This window comes from Danio rerio, chromosome 20, assembly GCF_052040795.2.
Source record: "Danio rerio strain M-AB ecotype USA chromosome 20, GRCz13ab, whole genome shotgun sequence".
Taxonomy (NCBI): Eukaryota; Metazoa; Chordata; class Actinopteri; order Cypriniformes; family Danionidae; genus Danio; species Danio rerio.
This window is the reverse complement of record NC_141040.1, coordinates 55,931,966-55,958,905: the sequence shown is the minus strand read 5'-3', so window position 1 is coordinate 55,958,905 and position 26,940 is coordinate 55,931,966. Positions and strand designations below refer to the sequence as shown.

At 38.1% G+C, this 26,940-nt stretch overlaps 2 protein-coding genes across 7 annotated transcripts in view; one reads left to right on the top strand and one right to left on the bottom strand.

Annotated features, from left to right (window-relative positions):
* Positions 1-26,940, top strand: part of mia3 (MIA SH3 domain ER export factor 3) — a 449,841-nt gene that overhangs the window by 77,284 nt on the left and 345,617 nt on the right. The window lies entirely within an intron of this gene.
* Positions 75-24,272, bottom strand: aida (axin interactor, dorsalization associated). Of its 6 annotated transcripts, none has more exons than XR_015517510.1 (10): positions 23,987-24,241; positions 20,324-20,390; positions 17,658-17,711; positions 15,911-15,965; positions 15,578-15,641; positions 14,094-14,197; positions 12,282-12,404; positions 10,825-11,041; positions 8,959-9,076; positions 75-1,663 (listed from the first exon to the last, which is right to left on the bottom strand). XR_015517510.1 is itself a non-coding variant. In NM_200790.2 (10 exons), exons 1-10 carry the CDS (start codon positions 24,091-24,093, stop codon positions 1,567-1,569), a joined length of 912 nt encoding a protein of 303 aa, NP_957084.1. In that variant the 5' UTR covers positions 24,094-24,272; the 3' UTR covers positions 232-1,566. The 6 variants fall into 6 exon arrangements, 4 of the variants coding, with proteins under 4 accessions (XP_087152603.1, XP_087152602.1, XP_087152604.1 ...); NM_200790.2 differs by having other exon boundaries at positions 232-1,663; positions 10,919-11,041; positions 23,987-24,272; XR_015517511.1 differs by lacking the exon at positions 17,658-17,711.

Genomic DNA, 26,940 nt, shown 5'->3' with positions numbered 1-26,940 from the left:
AATTAAATTTAGGTTTAGAAGTTTAAATTATTCTGGGATCACATTCTGGAAGCACTTTCGGAGAATACAGGTAATATTTATCAATCAATCATGCCTTTAATGTAAAATCATATAAACATAATGTTTTAAACATTCGTTATTGTAAACAACTGAAGTAGCTCGCTGTATACTCGTGTTTCCTAGAGGCGAGACTGATTTCACCTAAAGGGTATTTATAAAATATTCATGATTCAAGCAGCGTTATTATTTATTAGAAATGAGACATTTGGAGAAAAAGAAAAAGCTGTGCAATGATACACGTTTTATGATAAAGCCGTCCGTCCATATGTGTAAGGTTTTTATTCACTAAACTCACTTCATTCGGTTTTGGCGGGACTCCAACACTGACATCAACACCATTAAACTGACTGACGGGTAAAACACATTTTTTATTATTAATTATTTCTTGATCAGCTAAGATCGTGTCAAAAACTGTAAAAATGAAGCTGAAAATTAGCCGAGCTCGCCAGAATGTAGGCTATTTAAACTCTGTTAAAACCAAACATTTTGAGAAATCCCTCAGTAATTTCCTCAGTAATTTCCAAACAAACATGGAGCTAATAAAACCGACAATGACTCTGCTTTCTTGTGGTCAAAGTTAATATTTACTGGCTTTCCTTATTATGAATTATTATTATATTTACTTTGATAAGGGTGATGCGTTTTTATAATCCAAAGGCTACATTTCAAATAAATGCTAATGCTAACGTAGTTTTAGCCTGGTAATATCAACACAAAACTGAATAAGTATTTGAGAAAACCTTATGTCTGAAAATACAACTTATGAAGACTTTCAGTGTGGTTTTGTGAAGATCATTCATGAGTATGTAGCATTAGCAGAATGCTAAACTGTTAAACACTATTCGTAGGCCTAATGGGGGTAATCTAAAATGTTTTTAATAATATACTCGCCCTCATATAGTTCCAAACATATCTATTTGCCGATTTTTCCTCCACAGAACAAAAGATGCAGAAGTTATTAATAAACCCAAGACAAAACTGGATGCTAATATTTATTAATTCTATGAACCAAACTCTAAGAAAATGATTGTTGAATTATACTTAATTTGAGTGAATCGTTATAATTCTGTCTGCTTGCATAACATTTTCATACGCTTTTAGACAGAATTAAACAATGTTTTTTATAATCATGATTTATTTTTGATGTTTCTGTTTCTGCCACTGCATATCAAATTTTGACAGCATGTTTGGAATATGAGGGTGAGCTACGTCTTTAATAAAATAAAAATATAAAAAAAACCAATGAAGAATGTTGCCTAAATATCAAGTTATCCATCCGCTTTCTTCAGAAATCATCACACAGAGCAGTATTTATAAACATTTGAGGTTTTGAAATGGTTTCCGTCTCATATCCTCGTCTCTCTTGCAGATGAAGACGCCATAAATTCCAAACTTCAGACTGGAGATCTGAGGGAAAAGTGTCCAATATTGCCAGGAATGTGAGAGGTGATGCACCAAAAGAAAATCAGTCATTTGTGTCTGTCATGAGTTTGGTTTTAAGATCATTTAGTCTTTGTGCAAAGTCTGGTTAAGGTGCAGGTAAAGTGGTTTCTTCGTCAAGAGGTTGAGTTTTTTCCTCTTGAAGTCAGTCGGTTTCTTGTACCTGAAATCAGATTCATACAAATAACATTCAAGGGTTAGTTCACACAAAAACAACATGGACTGTGTTTGGTTCCTTTTCAGAAGCTTATTCGAGAGGTCAGATTTCATCTAAAGTATCCTTAAGGGGTTGTTCACCCAAAAATGAAAATGTCTTGTTAATTTACTCACCCACATGCCATCCAAGATGTAGGACATTCATCCTTGTTGATTCATATAATGGCATTGAATGGTGACAGGTTTTTTTAGATTGAAAATTAACATGCAAACGAGTCCAGATCAATAACAATGATGACACACTGAGGTCTCATGAAGAGAAACGATTGCTTCGCGTAAGAAATTGAACATTATTTACAATATTATTAGCTTTAATCCACAGCTGTCATTAAAATTACTGAATTACAATCGGACTATGTTCGCATGAGTGCTGAGAACTGTTTGACCAGGCTGTAGAATAATTATTGAGCTAATAATATTGTAAACAATGTTCAATTTCTAACACTGAGCGATTGTTTCGCTTCACAAGGCCACAGTGTGTCATCAGGAGCCATGGTTATAGATTCGGACTTGTTTGTATGTGATTATTTTTAAAGGGCACCTATTTTACCTCTTTTACAAGATTTAAGATGAGCCTTTGGTGTGTCCAGAATGTGTCTGTAAAGTTTCAGCTCAAAAAACCCATCAGATAATTTAATACAGCTTCCAGAATCTGCCCATTTTGATGTAGCAGTGTAGCTGTTTATGTAGACTGTAGCTTTAAATGCAAATAAGCTGCTTCTCCCCTCCCACCGTTCCCATGTGCATGTCTGCTTCTCATCAAGCGGCAACCTCCCGCTCTCCCTCAGGAAGCCAATACGGAAGTAACTAAAACTGCAATTCATCTGAAGTTCCGCTAGTCCTGGCCGCTCCTGGCTCCAAAACAGAGCAAATTTCAATTGAGCCCAGTGTTAGAATGGCCAACTTTACAGCAGAAAAAAAGGTGTTTACAGCCCGGTACAAAAAAAGATTTTAGTTAATACAGCTAATATTACCCTTCATGACAACTGTGAGGGGGTGAATTTTTTTATAACTCATCCGTTTCCTTTATATTAAGTTATATTAAGTTTGCATAATTAAGGGCGTGGCCACTTGAGTGACAGCTAGGTCTCGTTGGTCGCCGTCACGTCACCTCAGCTGAATCCTGCAGATTAGCCACTGAACTCGGCATATTTATCGTATTTCTGTGTTGTTTTATGAGGCTTTACACACTCAACTGCCTTTTGGACTTGTTTCCCACAATTATTAGATGGCATGGCATGCTGAGGGCACTTAATGGTGCTCACAAACCATTCACGTGGCCTCCGTTTCCCATGTGAGTAAAGTTATCTACTTATATACCATCTCTATACATGTATTTGTTTTATTTAAGATCATTTATCGTTTATATTTATATTTAGAGCTGTAATGCACTCCAGAATCTGTCAGATTGATTAGCTGTAGGCTCTAGATCAGTCGTCTGAAGTGTTGTCATACAGTGTTATACTGGATTTCATCAATAGTCTTACAGTAACTAACACAGACTATATCTGAAGTGTTTGGAAGTAATTCGCGTTTTCCTCCTGTTGAAAAACGTCATAAGAACAATGTTTAGTGGCTCAATGTATTACAGCAGTGTTTTTAAAAGTCTAAACACTTTATTGATATAGTGTACAGCCAAGCACAAGTGGTCAGAATACAAACGAGTCGCAGGTGATGAAGTATTAAGCGTTCTCCCAAAGTAAAGTGTGTCTGAACCAGGTCCAGGCTAAATGCCAGCAGGTGTCTGTAGCTCCGCTCACTCTCCGCCTCTTTGCCCTTGTTTGGTATCCCGCTGTGGGTGTGATGACGCTTGACCAAAATGGCGACGGTTGGCCGCGCCTACTTGTGGCTTCTTTTGCGCTCTTCAGAAACCTATGGGTGACGTCACGGACACTACGTCCATCTATTTTACAGTCTATGCTTCTTATGCGTTATGTCCAGTGTTGCCAGATTGGGCAGTTTTGAATTTGATTGTGGGAGTAAAAAAAGGCATAGTTGACAAAATCTGGGCAGTTTTGAAAGGTAAATTTTATATGCAACTAGGTCTGTGCAATAATCGAAAATCCGATTTCGATTTTGCCTTCTAACGATTATGAAAAATCATTAATCGAGATAAACGATTATTGCATCATATACCGCTCCCTTTCCAGTTGTACACGTGTTGATCTTAAAAGCGCGAAAGACAGCATGATTCTGTGTGCCGCGCACACACAGAATTGAAGCATGCAGTCAGCATTCGGTCTCACTCGCACACTGAGACGAGCAGAGCGCAGTCAGCGCACACATCTAAAGTCATCTTAACGTGAGCGCTTTAATGGTCAAATAGGTGTCAAAATGCGGTGTTTAGTGATTATATCAAGCATCATTTGTGTAATAAACAAACGAGTTTCAAAAGAGAATCAAAAGACACGCGAAAGAGAAACCATTAAAGAGACAGCGCGCTATAATCCTTCTGCCGCCTGTTTTTATGATTATTAATCAAACAACAAATGGAGAACATGCCTCGGCTCTTCACTGAAGGACTTTTGTAGCTAAAGTGTTTCGTAAAGTTTGTTTTATATTTTTATCCTATTGTATTTATTTCTCTTTCCTTTGCAGGGTGGAAAATAACTGTTTGTATACAGTTGAAGTCTGAATTATTAGCCCTCCTGAATATTAGCAACCCTTTTCCCCCAATTTCTGTTTAATCAAAAGATTTCTGAACATAATAGCTTTAATAACTCTTTTCTAATAACTTATCTATTTTATCTTTGTCATGATGACAGCACATAATATTTGACTAGATATTTTTAAAAAATACATGCATTCAGATTCAAAGTGCGATTTAAAGGCTTAATTAGTGTTATTAGACAGGTCATTGAATAACAGTAGATTCTTTTGCAGACAATCAAAAAATATATTGCTTAAGGGGGCTAATATTATAGACTTGCTTGAAAAAACCTACTTTTATTCTAGCCAAAATAAAAATAAAAAAGCCTTTCTCCAGAAGAAAAAAATATAAGAGGAAATACTGTTAAAATTCCTTGCTCTGTTAAACATCATTTGGGAAATATTTATTTTTTACAAAATTCTCAGGAGCGCTAATAGTTTTGACTTTAACAGTAATCGTTTTGAATAATTGTGATTTCAATTATGACCAAAATAATCGTGATTATGATTTTTCCCAAAATCGAGCAGCCCTATATGCAACTGTGTGGTCCTATTCAGTTAGTAGAGAACAGTGCATAGCGCAAATCGTGCGGGCCCACCTGCAAGAGGAGGTGAAGGTACATTGCATCAAAATCTGACTCCCTGTACAAATCTGACTCCCCTTCGCGTACACGCACATCACACAGCGCCTGCAGTTACACTCACAGCAGTTTATTATGACACTTTTATCAGTCTTTTTTTCCGCAATTAACAGCAAGAACAAACAGAAGCGCTGTCTGATTGACAAGCGGCACCTAATTATGTTCAAAAGAATTTAAAACGCCAAATGGGACGACTCTGTACCTCATTTCAAAGTAAAACATACTCTAATAGGCAGTGTAATCTACACAACAATAAGTGCAGTGTGTGGGTGAGAGGGGGCAGTGTTTCGAGGTCATCCAGTTATGTTGTGGTTCTGCGACTGCTGGTTATGGTTGCGGTGTGGTTAAAAATTATGAATATATGAATAATATAAATTAAAATAAATATTAGTCAAATATTTTAGCCGTTTTTTTTGTGCGTTTGGGCTGGAAAAAGTTAGTTATATCTGGCAACACTGGTTACATCAGATAAACAGCAGTCAGTGACAGAGATGAAGCTGAAATACAGCTCATTAGTCAAAAATACCAAGTAACATATTTGATGTATTTGTGGTGGAGTTTATTCAAGCCTTTCTGAAACGATGATTCTCTCACACACACACACACACACACACACACACACACACACACATGCACGTTGTAACGAACAAACGTTACATGCTTTAATTGTTGTTTTAGTTTCTTGTGATGCGAGAAGCACTGGTTGCAATATTACTACAGGCCACTAGGTTGCACTAGAGGGGAGTGAGAACTGGATATATTCCAGCTCACCATAGAGCAAGTGAGTCGTGTTTGGTAGAGGGAACCACATGGTGAACTGAGGCTACCGACCCACTCCGGTTCTGATTGTTTTGAGAACATTATTGTTGCTGCTCAAATGTGAGTATTGAATACGTTTTAAGTTTGAAAGTATTTTCAATGGTTGGTTGTGATTTGCCCTATGTTTATTTCTTATGTAGACAGGACCTGTTGTCCTAGAGATGTTCAGATGAGGTGTTTGTTGGTTCTTTCAATGGACTGCAATGATTTGGTTTCAACGTTCTTTATGCTTCTCATTGGCAAATGAACTATATGTGTACATGTGGAATGACGGTCAGTGACTCTTAAATTCATCATACTACCGTTTTCCCAGTGTGAGGAAGTGGATCTTATTGCATCGCACTCAAATCCATCTACGCAACATTCACCCAACCATCTATATCATTTACACAGACTGTTTACATTCAATGACTGCTTGGTTTTGGATATTGATTACTTTTGTTTGTGTGGACTAAATACTGTATACACATGTAGAGAAATTAAACAAGAAGGAAAAAGGGAAAAACAGGCTTGTGAAGTTTATTTTAATTTCAGTATGTGTGAAATAAAAATTCTGTGAACTCCCTCAGTGTAACATCTTGCATGCATAGAGGTGGTGTTACAGATGGCGCCCGAACAGGGACATTCGTGAATTGTATTTTACGAAGTCCTTTGAATTATAAAGAGATATTTCACTGATACTGAAATTCTTCACAAGCAAATATTACAAATTTACAATGGAGGACAGAGCAGCTAGTGTGGATTATTCAGATGAAGCCTTCACTCATCTCAGAGATCCTGTAGCTAATCTTATAGATACTTTTAGTGAATTGTATCTAGATTCAGAAGTAGAAAAAGAAAGTAAAGATGAGCCTCCACAGCAGGGACAGGAAGACATTAGTAAAATTGATGACTTTCCATCACCACCCCCACCCCTTGACTTTCATAATGATCAATTACAGTTTGTTATTAGTTGTTGCTAGATTTTTGGGGTGTTGTAGTTCTATATTTCACAAGTCCAATTGTAATTAGCGGTATTACAACTACAAAAAAGTCAACTTGCAATAGCCAATCAGCTTTCTGTTATTAAACTCAGTGCGCGCGGCGAATGTGACGTCATCGCTGTGTTTGCGGAAGTTCGCTTTGAGTGCGCGTGACATGATTTCGGCTGGCAGAGTATGCCGTTATTTCACTGACACATGTCGCAAGCGCAGTTTTATAAGTCGGGAGCGTTGTAATGCGAAAGAGCGAAATTTAAATAACTTTATTTTACCCCTAATTTTGTGCTTTTACATTTTCTCTCGCGTGTTTTTAATATTGCGATATAGGTCTTAAATTTAACACTTAATGGTCTTAAAAAGGTCTTAAAAGGTCTTAAATTTGACATTATGATATCTGCAGAGACCCTGTCCATGATAGACGCGGTGGAGAAAACTCTGCAGACATCCGCTCATGTCTCTATCCAGAAGAATCGCTGTAACAGCCGAGAGGAGAGGAAACGTCACACCAGCAGGTCAAATGGGTCACAGTTACTTTCATTCTCTCAAACGCAGTGAAATGGGGGCTTCTGCTGTTAGTGGAAGACTTTCCAGCAAACACACACGCAGTGAAATTGTGCAGAGTTTCTGCGTTTTTAGGTAGTTGGAGCGTTGTAAATACTCGCACTCGCCTCCCTCACCATTGTAAGCTACGGCGACATAGTGCATACGAGATAAATGACGTCAGTACATAATAATCGGTTATGATTATTACTGAACCGATACCGAATTGTCCGCGTCTGCATCGCAGTGCGACGAAGAAACACCCCTACTATGCGGCCGTGGTGATTATAGCGGTTAAGAATTACAGCAATTTTACTCTCTTAATTACAAACATGCTGTTTTAAAGATGTTTAAACTAATAAAAATCACAGAGAGTTGAATCAAATATTTTAATCCCAGTTTATTTGCAAAAAATGTTCTGTGGGCGTGTGTAAACATGTTATTAAAGAAAAATGGCTCTTGTCAATCAATTTGGTAGGCGAGGAAACCACACTCCGACGTCACATTGTGATGGGCCACTGATTATAGCTCACTGGTAGCTCACTTGTTGGGTTTCTATAAGGTTTGGGCGATGTCGACCAATTAGGCCAATTATTGTACGATGTCTAATGTGAAACATCGCAATGGACGATGACATGGTCATCATGTGAAAATGACATTTTCACATGATGAGGGGTTGATAGAATGCATGCGACGTACGTATCTTAAGAGCGAGAAGGGATCTGGGGGTGAGATGGGTGCGCGACTTATTTGAGGACCGGGAGGGAGATGCACGATTTCTGGGAGATTACCACTCGTTTGCTGCATTATGAGTCCCGCAAATGCATAGAGACTCCCGGAACTTCCGGGAAACTTGGGATGTCTGAATATTAGGTTTAACAGCTATAGTGAGACGCAAGCTGTACAATCTTGATAAACTGTCCGACGTGCACTGCTCTCTGCCTGGAGCTCAGAGGAGTGCATGACAGAGTGTGTGCGTGTCTGTGGCTATGTGTGTGTGTGTGTGGTCACGTGATGTGCGTTTTTAGCGGACGTCAAACACGTTGTGGATGTGTATCATTCTCGTTCTAAAATGCCATTTTAACACTAAGACATATTAGTGTAAACGGGGCCTGAGTGTGTATTTTTTGCGAGCGGGTTTGCGAAGGGGGCGGGGCAGAGGACCGGCTCAGCAACGTATTGTCTATTGGCCATCGGCGATGGACGATGTCATGGTCTATCGGCCCAACCCTATTTTCTATCACTCCAATGTGACTTTATCACTATACCTACAGTTCTGTCCAAACAGCTATGAAAAGTTGATTTTCGTCATAGGTGCCCTTCAATCTAAAAAACCTGTCACCATTCACTTCCATTATATGAATCGACAAAAGCCACAGATTCAGCTCAAAATCTGCTTTAATGCTCTACCGAAGAAACCGAAATTCTCCTACATCTTGGATGAGCGGTGGGTGAGTAAATTAACCCTCTAATTTGTGTTCAGAAGATGCACAGATCTCAGGGGATTGAAATGACATGAAGGCGAGTAATTAAAAGCTGAATTTTAATCATGAGGGTGAACTATTCCTTTAATGCCAGTTCAATGTAGAGCAAACAACTGGTCTGATACTCACAGCTCAATAACAATGGGACCTGGCTTGATTTCATCCATTTCCATGAAAGCGAAACACTTAGTGCTGGTGAATCTTTTCTTGGGTTTGTAGTGCTTGAATTCAAAGAAAATAGCTGCGCCTGCAGAGAAAACAAAGCACAAAAATATGTCATTAATAATTAAAAACCATTTAGTGGAGTGATATAGAGCTGTAACACTATCAAAAACTTGCCGGAACTACTTTAGCTGTGGTTTTATATGAAAATAACAACACACCTTAGAATGCTCATTAGCCAATCAGAATCAAGCATGGTAACAAACTGTAATACAGTTGAAATCAGAATTATTAGCCCCTTAATTTCTGTTTAAATTAAAGATTTTAATATAGTTATAGAATAGTTTTAATAACTCATTACTAATTACTGATTTCTTTTATCTTTGCCATAATTTTCCAGCCTCCACTGCTGAGACTGCAGCTCTGCACAAGACTTTTGTCCAGCAGAGAAATTAAAATGGTCGTGCCCAACTCAGTCTTTTTTTTTCTTTCAAGGTTTTTTTTCTTCATTCGCCTCGGTGAAGTTTTTTTTCCCTCTCCGCTGTCCCCACTAGCTTGCATGGTTTGGGATTGGTAGAGCTACGCATCGATGAATTTGCTCTTCAGTGTTTGGACTCTCAGTAATGATGTAAACCAGGGGTTCTCAACTGGCTATGCTAACCACATTTTTACATGGTCATCAAGCCGCGACCCAAGTTTTTAGGAACTATAATACAATTTTAGGAATTATAATTAATTTATATTTATTTGTTAACATACACGAGTAGTGAGATGAATTATAATAAAATCAGCAAGACTTACAAATAAACTATACAGTATTTCATTGCTGTCATTTAACAAAATGTATCAAATTACAGAGTAAAAGTGACAAATACTGTAAACTGTGGTTAGGGTATGGAAAGGTTCAGTTTCCATGAACTAAACTGTTAATAAAACATGTTGTCTGGTTTCTAAATGTCGTTTTAATTTAGAAGGTTTCGTGCTCTCTTGTGAGAGCACCTCGCTACTTATGACACACTGAGGCTTGAAGTCGTTTTTGCTGTCAATAAATGTAAATCCATACTTCACATATTCGGAGTCGTACCTGTGTTTTGACTTATTTTTGACTTCTTATTTTATTTTTTTTAATTTTTAATTTCACATGTCAAACAGTACGGTTGTCGTGCACGCATTTTAAAATAAAAGTCAAAATAAGTTAAAAATTTAACTTTTGTTATTTTTTTTTTTTTTTATCAAACACTCCGCGACCCACTGAAAATGTTCCCACGACCCACTTTTGGGTCGTGACCCACCAGTTGAGAAACACTGATTTAAACCACACTGAACTGAGCTAAACTGAACTGAACTTCAACACTAAAAACTGAACTACTCTGTTCCAGTTACTATGACCATTTATGTGAAGCTGCTTTGACACAATCTACATTGTAAAAGCGCTACACAAATAAAGCTGAATTGAATTGAAATGAATAATGACAGCTCAAAATATTTGACTAGATATTCATCAAGACACTAGTATTCAGCTTAAAGTGACATTTAAAAGATTAAATAGGTTAATTAGGTTAACGTTAGGGTAATTAGGCAAGTCACAGTATAACAGTGGTTTGTTCTGTAGACAATCCAAAACAACTATTGCTTCAGGGGGCTAATATTGACCTTAAAATGGCTTTAAAAAAATTAAAAACTGCTTTTATTGTAGCCGAAATAAAACAAATAAGACTTTCTCCAGAAGAAAAAATATAGGAAATACTGTGAAAAATTCCTGAATCTGTTCAACATCATTTGAAAAATATTTGAAAATGGATAAATATAGCACTGGGGGGTGAATAATTTTGCTAGTGTTGTCTTGAATGCGACATCAAAAGCACACTACTAGCAGTGCATAATGACTTTTCAGCCACTTCAGTGATGCTCAAATGCAAAGTTAGACCTTTGGGTAGTTTTTCCAGATGTCTCTGGATTTCCACATCCACACTAAAATGAATATATGTGTCCTCCTTCCGCGTGGCCACTGGTGTGTCCTGGACTGGGTTCAAGTCTATGCCATTCAGATCTGAGAGAAAGAAGTGAAAACGAGGAAACGTCAGACAGTAGCTATGTTTCCATCCACCTATTTTTTTTTATCAATATATTTGTATTATTAAAATATGAAGCGACCCCCCCCCTACCAAGCTCGCTGAGGCCCCCTTGTGGGCCGCGACCCCCCTGATGGGAACCACTGCTCTAAGCCATACAATATGACTTTGTGGATCTACTGATTTCCATTATATAATAATGAATGTCTTTGCTGCTATCAGAGCCATTTTAATCAAACGTAAATTCTTCCTTTGATCAAGCAGAAGAACTGATTCATCCCCCAGTAACATAACTCCTGGATCAAGTTATCATTAGCAATTTTTCCTAATTGTTTGTATTATATTTCTCCAATAGGTTTTAAGTTTGGAACATGTCCAATGCATATGTAATTTACATTTAGTCATTTAGCAGACGCTTTTATCCAAAGCGACTTACAAATGAGGACAAGGAAGCAATTTACACAACTAAGAGCAACAATGAATGTGCTATAGGCAAGTTTCAGGTCTGTAAAGTCTAAGAAGGAAAGCATTAGTAATTTTTACTAATTTTGAGTACAGTTAGTGGTATATACAGAGAGGCAATTGCAGATTAGTAAGGAAATTTGAGACTAAATATTTCAGTTTTTGGTCGTTTCTTGAAGACAGTGAGTGACTCTGCCGTTCTGATGCAGTTCGGGAGTTCATTCCACCAACTGGGCAGATTGAGCGCGAGCGTTCGGGAAAGTGATTTCTTCCCTCTTTGGGATGGAACCACGAGGCGACGTTCATTCACAGAACGCAAGTTTCTGGAGGGCACATAGATCTGCAGAAGTGAGAGCAGATAAGAAGGAGCAAAGCCAGAAGTCACTTTGTAAGCAAACATCAGAGCTTTGAATTTGATGGGAGCAGCAAATGGCAGCCAGTGCAAACGGATGAGCAGCGGAGTGACATGTGCTCTTTTAGGTTCATTAAAGACCACTCGTGCTGCTGCATTCTGGAACAGCTAAAGAGGTTTGATAGAGTAGTCGCTAGTAGAGAGTAATAATGTACCAACCTCGATTTTACATCTAGAACAACATTCTGAATATGAATTGCTCATCTTGTGCAATCGTTCAGATGAATAATATACGCTGTGTAAAATATTAAACTGTATGATCAACATGATATGATAAACATGGCTGATCATATGATGTGTTAAAGGGGATAGTTCACCCAAAATGAAAGGCGTCTGAGCTCTACCTTTAACACTGACTGTAATGTAGGGGTCGATACACTGTCCTGCGTCTTTCAGACCGATCTTCTCGATCGTCAGAGTCAGCAATGTCATTCCAGGCTCCGAGGGCAAACGTGGTAACAGAGAACCTGTAAATACAGCAAACCTTCATCATTATAATGAATAAATAAGAATAATTTCTAAGATAGAAGACAAACAAATCAACTTTTACAACATTTTATCAACTTTACAATAGCTGATGGAAAAACACCCACATGTGTAATCTTAATATGAAAGTACTTTAGTCAATCATTCATTCATTCATTCATTCATTTTCCTTCGGCTTAGTCCTTTATATATCAGGGGTCACCACAGCGGAATGAACCGCCAACTACCAGCATATGTTTTAAGCAGCTGATGCCCTTCCAGCTGCAACCCAGTACTGGAAAACACCCATACACAACCATCCACACATACTCATACACTATCCGCAATTTAGTTAATAATCCCCCTATAGCGCATGTGTTTGGACTGTGGGGGAAACAGGATCACCCAGAGGAAACTCACGCCAACATGGGGAGAACATGCAAACTCAGAAATGCCAACACATCCCACACAGAAATGCCAACTGACCCAGCCGGGACTCGAACCAGCAACCTACTTGCTGTAAGGCCACAGTGCTAACCACTGAGCCACCGTGCCGCCTCACTTCAGGTTATTGACAATTGAATATTGTTAGTTTTGATAATGCAGATAGAGAGCCAAAGTGACCATCATTAACCCAAACTAAAACATAAATAATGTTATGTTTTAAAATAAATAAAAGGTTAAAAAAAACAATTAAAGCAATTAATTTCTCATCTGTCCATTAATCCTTTTTCATTTCTCTATATAAAAACAACACAAAAGTAAAAATTTATTTAATTACTTAAATCAGTAATATTAATACAAATAATTTTAAATTAAATATTTGTATAAGCAAGTGTATATCCAGGGCCGACGCGTCCATAGAGGCGACGTAGGCGGCTGCCTAGGGCGGCAGAATAGAGAGGGTGGCATCCCCGACACTACCCTCACCACCTACGACCTCAGTTATATTCGCGTCTAGTGCGGTAGTATGGAGAGGGCGGCGTCCCCGACACTACCCTCACCACCCGCGCCCTCAGTTACATCCGCTTGTAGGGCGGCAGAATAAAAGGGGAGCGTCCCCAACACTACCTACCACGCCCTCAGTTATATCCGCCTCTAGTGCGGTAGAATGGAGAGGGCGCTGTCCCTGACACTACCCTCACCACCCGCGCCCTCAGTTATATCCGCGGCGCCCCAACCCCCCGCTTTCACGTTAGGGTTGAGGGCGGCGTGACCGTCCTTTGCCTAGAGCGGCAGTTCAGCTTGCCCTGGCCCTGTGTATATCAAATACTTCATTTCAGTCCAGGGTCTTAATTTGATTCTTGATTCAATTCAGTCAATTGATTGATTCAATAATTGATTGAATTCAGTCTACAGAGTGTGAGCCAATAAATCAAAACAAGTTTGACTTTTTGATTGGATTAAACAAATTATAAAACTTTTACTAATTAAAATTAAATCAGAAACCTGGACAACAACCTGAAATAAAATAAGTGTTAAAATGATACAACTAAAATCACTATAAATCTCAATAAAATAAAAACTACAGCTTACACTAAAATTAATCTCTTAACTGTAACCAAAATAACACTAAACAGAACTTTATTTGGATTTTATTTTAATGGCTAAAAATCATATTTATGGCTGATGATGTTCTTTAGGTGCTTAAACCGTAGGTTCAGCTCAGTGAGCACTATGTAGTGAATGACCTGGAAGTCGTGAGGTGAATGAGGGCGTTGAACCTGCTCCAGTACCAGCGTCCAGATCCTCCTCAACATCCAGGTTTTCCTCTTCACCTGGGGCAAGAATCTTCCTAAAAGCACACACAATCCATCATCCATCACTGTAAGCGCATAACATCAGCACTAAAACAGAGACAAAGCCTATTAGAATAAAGCTCACACTTTACAGTATTGCATATTAATATGTATAATAGTAATAGTATTGATACATTAGTTGCCACTAGTGGACCTATTACGCAAAAATCGCTCTTATAAGGGGAATAAGCAGAATAAAATAAGAAAGATGAATTAATGATGTTGTTTATAATCAGACTTGACTCATTAGCATAAACAGCAGCCCTGAGTGAGAAGCAGCCGTCTGACCATTAACCATTAGAGCGTTTGAGCTGCTGAAGATAATGTCACCATAAACTAAGAGGATTATAAATGCATAATAAAATAAACATATTAAATATTAATATTAATGCACACTAATATTCTGTGTGTAACAACAACCTTTAAATCACTTTATATCAGGGTATCTGCAGGGTCTTCAAAAGCCAAATTTTAGGCTGTAAAAAGTCTTAAATCCACTGAAATATAGTGTTGTAGCTCTTAAATCATTTTAAACGGGTCTTAATTTTCTTCTATGCGCATTTGAAGCTATACCCATCCAATCATTAACAATATATGTCAATAAAAGTTTTAAGAAACGTTTATTTATTAACTTTTTACTTATTAATATGGTTTAATTATCCTCCTTACATTAACACTTGTTTTTAAGTTTTTTTTAGGTTTTAACTTGGCTATTAAATAAATCTTTAGCGTTTAGCCTTGTGTAAGACTGAAATTTGATTTATTAGGGTCTCTAAAAGGTCTTAAAAAGTCTTAAATTTGACTTGATGAAACCTGTAGAAACCCTATATATATATATATATATACACAGTTGAAGTCAAAATTATTAGCCCCCTTCGATTTTTTTTTCTTCTTTTTTAAATATTTTCCAAAAGATATTTAACAGAGCAAGGACATTTTCACAGTATGTCTGATAATATTTTTTTCTTCTGGATAAAGTCTTATTTGTTTTATTTCGGCTAGAATAAAAGCAGTTTTAAATTTTTTATGTACCATTTTAGGGACAAAATTATAAGCCCCTTTAAGCTAAATATTTTTTCTCGATAATCTACAGAACAAACCACTGTTATACAATAACTTGCCTAATTCCCTTAACCTGCCTAGTTAACTTAATTAACCTAATTAAGCCTTTAAATGTCACTTTAAGCTGTATAGAAGTGTCTTAAAAATATCTGTGTTAAAAATATCTTAATAGTGTGTGTGTGTGTGTGTGTGTGTGTGTGTGTGTGTATATATATATATATATATATATATATATATATATATATATATATATATATATATATATATATATATATATATATATATATAAATAAAAGAAATCAATAATGAATTACCTCAAAGGCACTGGTTGGACATCAAAAGGGAAATCTTTGTTGTAGGTCAGAATATTCTTAATAACTGCAGAGAAACAGATCATTAGCAGGTATGAACTATTTATTAAGCTATCTTATAAGCAATATTGTACTTTTAAATGAGTTTTAAACAGCCAAAAAGAGTAAAGTATCAATATAAAAGTATAATAATATAATAATTTTGTGTATCAGACGCAAAATAGAGCATGAAGTAGATACTGTGCAACAGGTTTTCATCAAAAGACTGAAATTCTTGAATCAAATATGATATTTATAGGGTTAATCTCAATCATAGGTGGATATTAATATACATACTGGGTTCCAGTTTTTTCAGGTCTTCTAGCTTGAACTCCTCTTGAGATTGTGTGCACTAAACAAACAGCAAATTCACAATTTATATGATATCCTCAGTTCATAATGTTCATAATCGGTGTTCATAATGTGAAATAATGCACTGCGGTGGCGCCATTTTAATAGTGTCTTCGATTTATTCAGTTTGTTTGTCCATGCAAAAGATGTTGTGATTGGTTTTTCAAGGTGTTACTAGATCAAAACCCAAAACAGTGATCATTTCCTCATCCTCCACTTTTTTCAAAAGCTGTTTGAGTTTCTTTCTTCTGTCAAACAAAGGAAGCTACACGGAATAATAATAAAAATACATTTTATTTAAAGGCGCCTTACTAACAACAAGGACGCCATACAGTAAAACAAGAGCAATAAAACAACATAAAAATATATACACAACATAGTGCATATACAATTCCGTATTAAAAGCCATCTTAAATAAGTGGGTTTTGAGTTTTGATTTGAATAATGTAAGAGTCAGATTTTCTGATGGCAGGTGGTAGTGAGTTCCAAAGCTGGAGAGCAGAGCGGCTGAATGCTCTATTGCCCATAGACGAGCAGAGGGAACAGACAAGTTGAGGGAGGAAGAAGCAATGTGGATGAGGGCAGACAAATATGGAGGGGCAAGATTGTGGATGGCTTTGAATGTTATCATCAAAATTTTTAAATCAATTGGAAAATGAACAGGTAACCAGTGAAGCTGCTGCAGGACAGGGGTGATGTGATGAGAAGAAGGGGTTCTGGCGATGATACGGCCAGAGTTCTGGACCAACTGAAGCTTACGGATGGGTTTATGAGTTTGACCAAAGAGAAGAGAGTTGTAGAAATTGAAACGAGATGTGACAAGGCTATGGACGAGAACAGCAGTGGCATGAGGGGTAAGAGAAGGGCGGAGATGATTAATGTTGCAGTAAGCAGACCGGGATGTAAGAATCAAAAGACAGGGTGCTATCAAGGATGACACCCAGACTCTTGACCTGTTTAGAGGGTTAAGTGGAACAGCCGCCAATAGTTTTGGAGAGCGTTGATTTGGTACCAACAAGCAAAACCTCAGTTTTTAAGCTGTTTAATTTGAGAAAGTTAAGAGAGAGACGAGATTTGATTTCTGCTAAGCAGACTGTAAGGGATGAAGGTGGGTAAACAAGATGAGGGTTTGGCAGAGATAGAACTAGGTGTCATCCGCATAGCAGTGGAACTGTATGTTATATTTACAAAGAATATTACCAAGGGGAAGGAGATAGATGATAAAAAGCAGGGGCCCAGGACTAAGCCCTGGGGTACACCCGAAAAAAATGTAAAATGCTGAGAAGCGAATGATTTGAGTTGAATGAACTGGCCAGAGAGATAAGATTTGAACCAGTCAAGTGGGATATAGGTAATGCCAAGAGAAGAAAGTCTATTGATGAGGGTGCTGTGACGAATAGTGTCAAAGGCCGCACTCAGGTCGAGGAGAATGAGAATAGATATTAGTCCAGAATCAGCTGCCAAAAGAAGAGTGCTTAAAAAAAACAGCAATTGAGGTACATTTTGTTCCTACTATGGGCTGCTACTATCATTCTTCAGAATATCTAGTTTTGTAGTTTTGACAGAAGAAAGAAATTCACTAAAGTTTAGAAGTGAGAGTAAATGATGAGAAATTGTTTATGTTTGGGTGAACTGTCCCTTTAACTCTAATCTCATTGTGTCTGTGTTTAGATTCACTCATTACAAGACTGACCTGTAAGGCTGCACTTCGCATTTCAAGGCATGTGGCAAACTTTCCCAAGGTTTTCTTGAAAAAAAAAAAAAAATATTAGCAGATCTAAAATTATCTCAACAAAAACACAAAAAAACTATAAGTCTTATTCAAGCAACATTTGTATATATAGCAGGCCAGTAAATTCCTATTCATTTAAAATTTGGAGTGTAGCATAGATACACGGCCTTACTTAAAACTCTCTACCAGATTCACTAAACACTTCGTAAACATCAGATTTAAGATTTCATAAACAAATGCATGTTAAAGTCCACATAAAATCAAAATAACAGTGTTTACTTTGCTTACGCACATTAATAGCCTTGAAAAATTAATCTGTGCAAGTTAATCCACTGAAAAAAATAGTGTGTGTTGGTAATCTTAAATCTTCTGCTTCTGGAACAGCAGTCCTTCTCTGATTGGTTGAAATATACATAGCCACACCTATGAAGGTAAATCAGTAGCAAACCTTGAGAGCTTCAATAATGAACAGTTCTGCAAATTTACCTCAGCACTTTATTCCAGTTTTGCTGTAACACAGGGGTCACCAATCTCGGTCCTGGTGTCCGTGCAGGGTTTAGCTCCAACTTGCCTCAACACACCTGCCTGGGTGTTTCAAGTATACCTTGTAACACCTTGGTTAGCCTGTTCAGGTGTGTTTGATTAGAGTTAAAGCTGAAATCTGCAGGACACCGGCCCTTCAGGAACAAGTTTGGTGACCCCTGCTGTACAACCTCAAGTCGGCACTCACAACCTCTCCGATTTCGCTCTACATGTGCAAATCCCGCTGCTCTCACATTTGCTGCACATTTTGCAAGATTCCTGTAGCAGAACTTCTACAGAAATGTATTTACCAGTAAAAGAGCAGCAAAGTTGGTTTACTGGCTAGAGTCAGCAATCCGAGAGTAAGTTTTAGTTTTTAGTAATTATTTATACCTTTAATACCGTGTCTTGATTATTGTCTGCGTGTGCAAATCAAGAGATTCAGCCTTTCACGTCAGAGCTGCGAGTGCAAATTTCAACCAACACTAGGCTTGGGTGGTAATACAGTATATCGCGGGATCTAAAAATAGCAACTGTTTCAGTTTCAATACCGGTATACCGTCATAAAAAACAATGCACTTATATAGGAGACAAGTATTAAATATTATTTATTTAATGCCTACAAATGCGTACGCGTGATTGTTATCTAGGGACAATGTGGCGAGTCGCGCACCAAGTGACCTGCAGTTTGGCAGTATTTCCAGTTTCGACCGAACAAGAAGGGAGCTGTGGTAAATACGAACTAGAGGTCTGCATTCTTGCGGTGCGGGAATAAATTTCCAAATAAAGCGCGGGAGCGGTCGGTAACTCTGGTGTAATTTGAAAGGGAGCGGGCGCGCGGTCTAGCAATATCGCTCCCGAGCGAGCGAGCACACGCGCATACGGGTGTGTGAGAGAGAGAGAGAGAGAGCACAGTGCTGTGTGTTGCTTGGTGCTGTCTCTCTCTCTTTCTCTGTGTGTGTGTATGTGTGTGTGTGTGTGTGTGTGTGTGTACGGGTTTTTGTGACATATCAGGACACAAATCTGTATGACATCGGTATGACACAGGTATTACTAAAAGGAGGTGAAATATGAGGACATTGGTGACGTCCTCATTTCTCAAAAAGCTTATAAATCCTACAGAATGAGTTTAATCAGAGAGTAAAGCTGCACACAGTCTCCTGTGATGGTTGGGTTTAGGGGTGGGGTGAGGGCAATATAATATACGGTTTTGACAGTATAAAATAAATAGTAAACCTATGTAATGTCCCCACATTTCACAAAAACAAACGTGTGTGTGTGCGTGCGTGTAAATGAGAGAGAGCATCCTGCGCAGATCTCTAATACGAACAAGACAAACAGGTGACCGTGAAGGTTGCATATACGGTTTTCAGTTTATGAATGGTTTAGGCACAAGCCAACAGTTTGGTGACGCTGTTTGAGTTTTACGTCATAATTTTTTTTATTATGCACGGTAATACCGGATACCGGGGTAAAATAGAGAGGAGGTTTGACTGTATCAAAATTTGGATACCACACAAGTCTATCCTACACATTAAAATATTGTTAACATAAGTCCTCATATTTAGATTTGTAAGCTCTCAAGGTTTGCTACTGATTTACCTTAATACACCTCTCAAATCGTTAGTTTGCCAAGAGAGAAAGATGATTGGAAGAGCTCCCTACTTAATATTCTACAAACTTGTATAAAACAAAAATACAAACAGTTTCATAATTATAAAAGTTACATCAGAACAGCTTTATCTCATAAATGAGGCCCAAGATTGTGACAATTCTGTGTGTGTGTGAGTGTGTGTGTGTGTAAAATGCTTCAAAATGCAAGTGGTGCTCACTGCAGAGCCAATTGGGCAGAGCTGAGCTCTAGAAAGGGGGAGCTTGAGCTCTAGCTCCTCCTTCCTTGCACTTCTTCAACAAGTGATGTCACTGGGGGTTGGGGTTAGGGGTGGTGTGTATATATGCATTAAAACAGCTTATAGGAGGAGGAGTTGGAGCTCAAGCTCCCCCTCGCTGGAGCTCAAGTGGCTCTGCAGCGAGCAGTGTCTCTCAAAATGTGCCCTTTTGATTCCTTGAAATGTGACTGACAGCTGTCAATCAAACATACATACCTTCTGCTCCTCTGTAAAATCGTGCGAGTTTGAAGACTGCACTTCTTTCTGGAGCTGCCTGGCGAGTCTGACGAAACATCACATTATTAATTAACCACTGAATGTGCTTTATATTTAATTATTAGTTTTTTTGCAATGCAAGTTACAAGTTAAAACACTAGAAATAATCAAAGCAACAAAATAAACATATGTAATAGGGCTGCATGATATTGGAAACAACACAGACATTGTGATATTTAGTTTTTCTGCGATATATATTGCAATATGAATGTTATTTAACAAGATGACTTATTCATTCATTCATTCATTCATTTTCCTTCAGCTAAGTTCCTTATTTATCTGGGGTCACCACAGTGGAATGAACCACCAACTATTCCATATGTTTTACGCAGCGGATGCCCTTCTAGCCGCAACCCATTACTACGAAACACCCATACACACTCATTCTCACACACACTCATACACTACGGCCAATTTAGTTCATCCAATTCACCTATAGCTCATGTGTTTGGATGGGGAGAACTTGCAAACTCCACACAGAAGTGCCAACTGAATTTGCATAAAAATAATAATCAAATTACAAACATAAATTGAAGGAATGATGGTTTTCTGGAAAGAATTGAGTTACAAAAATATAATAATCAAATGTAAAATTACACTTTATACAGTAAAGGTTGTCCTGAAACTATTCAACACCCATTCTAGACCATTATGAAACTTTTTTTTTGATCCACTTCAAATGTTGACTACTATATTCTTCATTGCAGAAATAAATACAATTAATATTTGTTAAAGCTACATATTTGATCATTTTTAGTGCCCAACAGGTTAAAATTCACTTCAAATCTTACAGTCACAGACCTTAAAATATATTTCACACTATTAGGGTTAATCTTTGCATGTGTTCTGAAGTGTGTTTTCTGGCTAATATAATCCCAACCTAACATTGCAGATTTGCACAATACGATATCGATGCTGAAGCAATATAATTTGCAGCCCTAATATCAGGGTGTTGACGGGGTCTTATAAATTCTTAAATCTTAAAAGCTACATTTTAGGCCTTAAATCTACTGAAATGTTATGTTGTATATCCGAAATCTTTTTTAACAGGTTTTAATGTTCCTGTGTTCATGTATAGCTACCCAATCTGGGGTGCGTTTCCGAAAACCATCGTTAGCCAAGGAAGGTCGCAAATTGTGTCGTTACAAACATAGTTAATTATTTGGCGTTTCCCAAATCCGTCGTTCCAACGAACGTAAGCAAACTTGTAAACTTGTGCACTTGCAACTACACCTCTAGAGCTGTAGTTAGAAACATAGTTCCTGGCTGTGTTCTATATCTTAATATTTAAATAAATAAATTAATAAAAAGCAGCCACTAAATTATTGTGGATTGATTGGTGCGACCAACATAGCTGATTCACTGCCCCTCCCCCTTCCTGATCGCTGTTGACAGCACGCACACACCTTCAACAGACAGCAATGGCAATTTTTTAGGAAACAACAACGGGTACGTGTGTCATACATTTATGTCTTCGCTAAGTAACTTTCTAGTTAAATACTAAACATATAACGTTACTTACCAGGCTTAAAATTTTCAAGGCTCATCAAAGTTCTTGTAACATAATTTGTTTAGTATTGTTTGATGACGAGGGACGAAACATGACTGGGTTCATGAGATTCTACACTTTTATGAAGAAATTAATTAATTCATTTATTTTATTTTCGGCTTGGTTCCTTTATTAATCCGGGGTCGCCACAGCAGAATGAACCGCCAACTTATCCAGCATGTTTTTACGCAGTTTTTACATCCACACACACTCATTCACACACACACACACTCATACACTACGGACAATTTAACCTACCCAATTCACCTGTACCGCATGTCTTTGGACTGTGGGGGAAACCGGAGCACCCGGAGGAAACCCACGCGAACGCAGGGAGAACATGCAAACTCCACACAGAAACGCCAACTGAGCTATGAAGAAATTATTATTTTTAAAATGAAAAATTGTGTTTTATCACATTGAAAACCACAAAACCCCCCCCAAAATAAATGCATTAAATCAGCTTTTCAGAATCTAGTTTGTTTGGCACCGCAATTCTTTGGCTGGTTGACTTACAAGGGTCAAAAATCTCAATGCTTTAGTAGGGTAATCAATAGAAGAAGCTGTATTGATAATATTGTTGCTCAAAAAGGGTCTGTATAGTGAGTGTATAGTGAACGCCTTTTGCTCAGGTTGTTATTAATTAAGGCGAGGCAGTGGCGCAGTAGGTAGTGCTGTCGCCTCACAGCAAGAAGGTCGCTGGTTCGAACTTCGGCTCAGTTGGCATTTCTATGTGGAGTTTGCATGTTCTCCCTGCCTTCGCGTGGGTTTCCTCTGGGTGCTCCGGTTTCCCCCACAGTCCAAAGACATGCGGCACAGGTGAATTGGGTTGGCTAAATTGTCCATAGTGTACGAGTGTGTGTGAATGTGTGTGTGGATGTTTCCCAGAGATGGGTTGCGGCTGGAAGGGCATCCGCTGCGTGAAAACTTGCTGGATAAGTTGGCGGTTCATTCCGCTGTGGCGACCCCCGATTAATAAAGGGACTAAGCAAGAAAATGAATGAATGAATGTTATTAATTTATCCTCATTATTTAAAAAAATAATATATAGTAATAATATTTAGTAATAGTTAGTAATAATTGTAAGAGTAATTCATTAAAACAGCATTATTTAATTTACTAAAAACAAAAATATAACATTATACACCCTAAGATTTGGTGTTGCCTCATCTGGCCACCCCGAAGAAAATTTTCTGAATATTATAGGTGGCGCGGTGGCTCAGTGGTTAGCACTGTTGCCTCACAGCAAGGTCAGTTTTTGAGTCCAGGCTGGGCCAGTTGCCATTTCTGTGTGGAGATTGCATGTTTTCCCTGTGTTGGCGTGGGTTTCCTCCGGTTTCCGGCCTAAAACTAAATTGGCGGTAGTGTATGAGTGTGTGAGAATGAGTGTGTATAGGTGTTTCCCAATACTCAGTTGCAGCTGTAAGGGCATCAGCTGATTAAAACATATGCTGGAATAGTTGGCGGTTCACTTTGAACCTAGATATAAAAGGGACTGAATGAAAATATTATATTTTTTAAAAAATCAATAAAATATATATAATAATGGTTACAGTTTTTCAGCTTTCATCACAATGTCTTCATTTGTGCTTGAGAGCAAAAGGAACGTAACCACTTAAAGGAGATTAGCCTGAAAAATATTGAGTACGTTTTAATTTTTGGGTGAACTAGCCCTTTAAGACTGACAGAATAATGGGAGATTTCAGGAAAAGTGACCTAAATGGCAGCAAACCAGACAGTAAACTCCACCCAGAGCTAGAGGGTGTGGCGCTCAACATAACGCCAACAGGCTGTCAAACACTGCACGTCTTCATGTATTGATTTATTTACTCCCTCAGACATGCATAAACACAATAAAGCAGAGAAACGCAAACATCAAACCACAATGCGCTCTTATTATAGCAAACAAACGTGCAACTTTCAGCATCTGCGATCCCTTAGTTATCATGTAATCAATGAGTTCTGTTTGTTTTGTATTCTAGTTAAATCTAATCAGCTCTAAACTCTCTGGATCATCTCTAGACATTATTTTTCATCATAAATGCGCGACTTACATTTGATATTCATCGATGGCTTCCACCAGCTGCCCCCACGAATCAAAGTCCGTGCCTTTTTTAAAGCTGGCGTGCCATTTCTGCACGGTCTTGTTGACATCTGACATCTTCTCGGGTTAAGTGTGACTCTAAAAGTGCTGTCTGACATCTCCGGCGAGTTTCAGTCCTAGTTTTATCTCCAGCAGCGCCGCATTGTTGCGCTCGGCCGGGGAAACGCACGCACTGGGCTCCGGATGCTCCGGTGGCACCGACGCAGGCCTGCTGCGAGTGCAACCGAACTACCTGTGGCTCTACCGGAAGCGCCCACCCAGAACGTTTTCAAAATAAAAGTCTTAAGCTTTGAACGGACGCTACAGTGTAATCTCAATCGTTTATTAGCACTCATTTTGATCTTTGAATCTTCCTTATTATTGCATTTTCTGAGAACACACCGTCAGTGAGTCTGTTTAACATGTTTATTCTTTTATTTTCAATTGAATTCATCTGTATTTCTACAGCGCTTTTACAATGTAGATTGTGTCAAAGCAGCTCCACATAGAAGTTTTAGTAAATGTAAACTGTGTAAGTCCAGTTTTCAGAGTTGAAGTTCAGTTTAGTTTAGTTTAGTTCAGTCAGTTTGGTTTAATTTTCACTACTGAAAGTCCAAACACTGAAGAGCAAATCCAGCGATGCACAGCTCCACAAGTCCCAAACAATGCAAGCCAGTGGAGCGACAGTAGAGGAACAAACTTCACCGATTGACCTGAGTGAAGGAAAAACCTTGAGAGAAACCAGGCTCAGTTGGGCACAACCATTTCTCCTCTGGCAAAACTTCTTGTGCAGAGCTGCAGTCAAGGTGCCGGAAGCTGGAGAACGCTGGACGTCCATCATGGAGAAGCTACAGGTGTGAGTAGGTCAAGACTGACTATATTAAAATAAGGTCATTTCCAATTCAGTTTCTACTGACACTATCACGTCTTTTTTTAAGAGAACAGCTGCTGTAGAACTTCAAATGTTCAACAACCTTAATGGTATTGTATGTCTTAACAATAAAAATGAAAAAAATTACATACTCAGACGAGGATCGGCGGCGTCGTAATCTAACGTGCTAACCACTGGACCACAACAGTTGTATAGTGAGATGTGACTCATCTTAGTTATATCATGATTAACCTGCAGGCTGGTTATAGATAAAAAGAGCAGAACTGCGGTAAAATAGTGAATGAGAAGACTGTGGTCAAGTAAATAAATAAATTAATTTAAAAAGTGTGACTGCTGAGAACAACAGATTCTGGAGCTAGGGAAATCGGCCCTCGTGGCCAAAAAAACGGACCGGCCCACCGGGAATTCTTCCGGTCCTCCCGAATAGCCAATCAGGGCCTGTTCTGACCTATGGGATCAACATGGAGACTCGTCTGTCACTGGGGTCTTTCAGGAATCAGTCTCATGCTCTCCACTTCTCCATGACCACTATGGCATCTGCTCAGGATACGGCCTGGTCCAGGATTATGGAGACCTCTAGAAGTCCTCTATGGATGCCATCTTCTCTTCGCAGGTCACAATCTCTAGAGGCCTCAGGATGATTATCCCCGTATGGAAATAGGGAACAAAGAAGATTTTCTGAGAATGCAATGATCGGTGTGTCATCTCTTGCTTTTGCTCTAAAGTTCTTGTATTGTCAGTTCAAACGATAAAAAATAAAGCGAATCAATGCCCATTCTCCAAGTATTTCGGTTAAAAAGTTACTATTTTTGTTTTCTTAATGCTGTAACAAAATGATAGAATCTATAATTTATGTTTCAGATGATCCTTCTAAAGAAAGCATTAAAGTCAATACAGCAAGGAGGTCAGTAAATATTCATTCATTCATTTTCATTTCGGCTTAGTCCCATTATCAATCCGGAGACACCACAGCGCACTGAACCGCTAACCCATCCAGCATGTTTTTTTACGCAGCGGATGCCCTTCCAACTGCAAACCATCCCTTGGAAACATCCACACACACCCATTCACACTCATACACTAAGGACAGTTTAGCTTACCCAATTCACCTGTACCACATGTCTTTAGACTGTGGGGGAAACCGGAGCACCCAGAGGAAACCCGCAGTCTAAACACATGCGCTATAGGTAAATTGATTAACTCAATTGGCTCCGGTGTATGTTTGAGAATGAGGGTGAATGAGTGTTTTCCCAGTGATGGGTTGCAGCTGGAAGGGCATCTGCAGTGTAAAAAATGTGCTGGATAAGTTGGTGGTTCATTCCGCTGTGGCGACCCCGGATTTACAAAGAGACTAAGCGGACAAGAAAATGAATTAATTTATTTACAGGTAATATAATAAAAAAACACACCTTTACATTTTATTTAGAATTCCCCCTTATCATGAATAGTAATAAAACTGAGTAGTATGGGCATTTATTCGTTTATTTAAAGTTTTAAATTTCATTTAGCAAAAAAACTAAAAATTCATTATTGAAATAAAAAAATTTAAAATAAAAATATTCGTTTGGGAAAAAAAAGATATTTTGTGTGTGTGTGTGTGTGTGTGTGTGTGTGTGTGTGTGTGTGTGTTTGTGTGTTTATCATCTTTGCATAATGACTTGTCTATATTTTATTTTTTATCCTAGATTAAACAAACCAAAAAAATCTATAAGCAAATTCTGTGACCGTATTCTTTCGACATTTCGCCTCTACCTGCATATACAAAACATTTTATTACATATATAAGTTATAATCGCTACTAAAACAAACATGCAGCTAAGTAATGATGCATGCTGCACGTTTTTTATTTATTTATTTATTTTTATTTTAGGCTTTGAACCATTACATAAAGTAATAATGCAAACTCAGATATAAGCTATATCCAGGAACATTACAGGAATTGCAAAAACACTACAAGAAATGATAATGAAGCAAAAAACATAACAGGTGTTTGGGGGGGGGGGGGGAGATAAAAAAAGAGTATAAAAAAATAC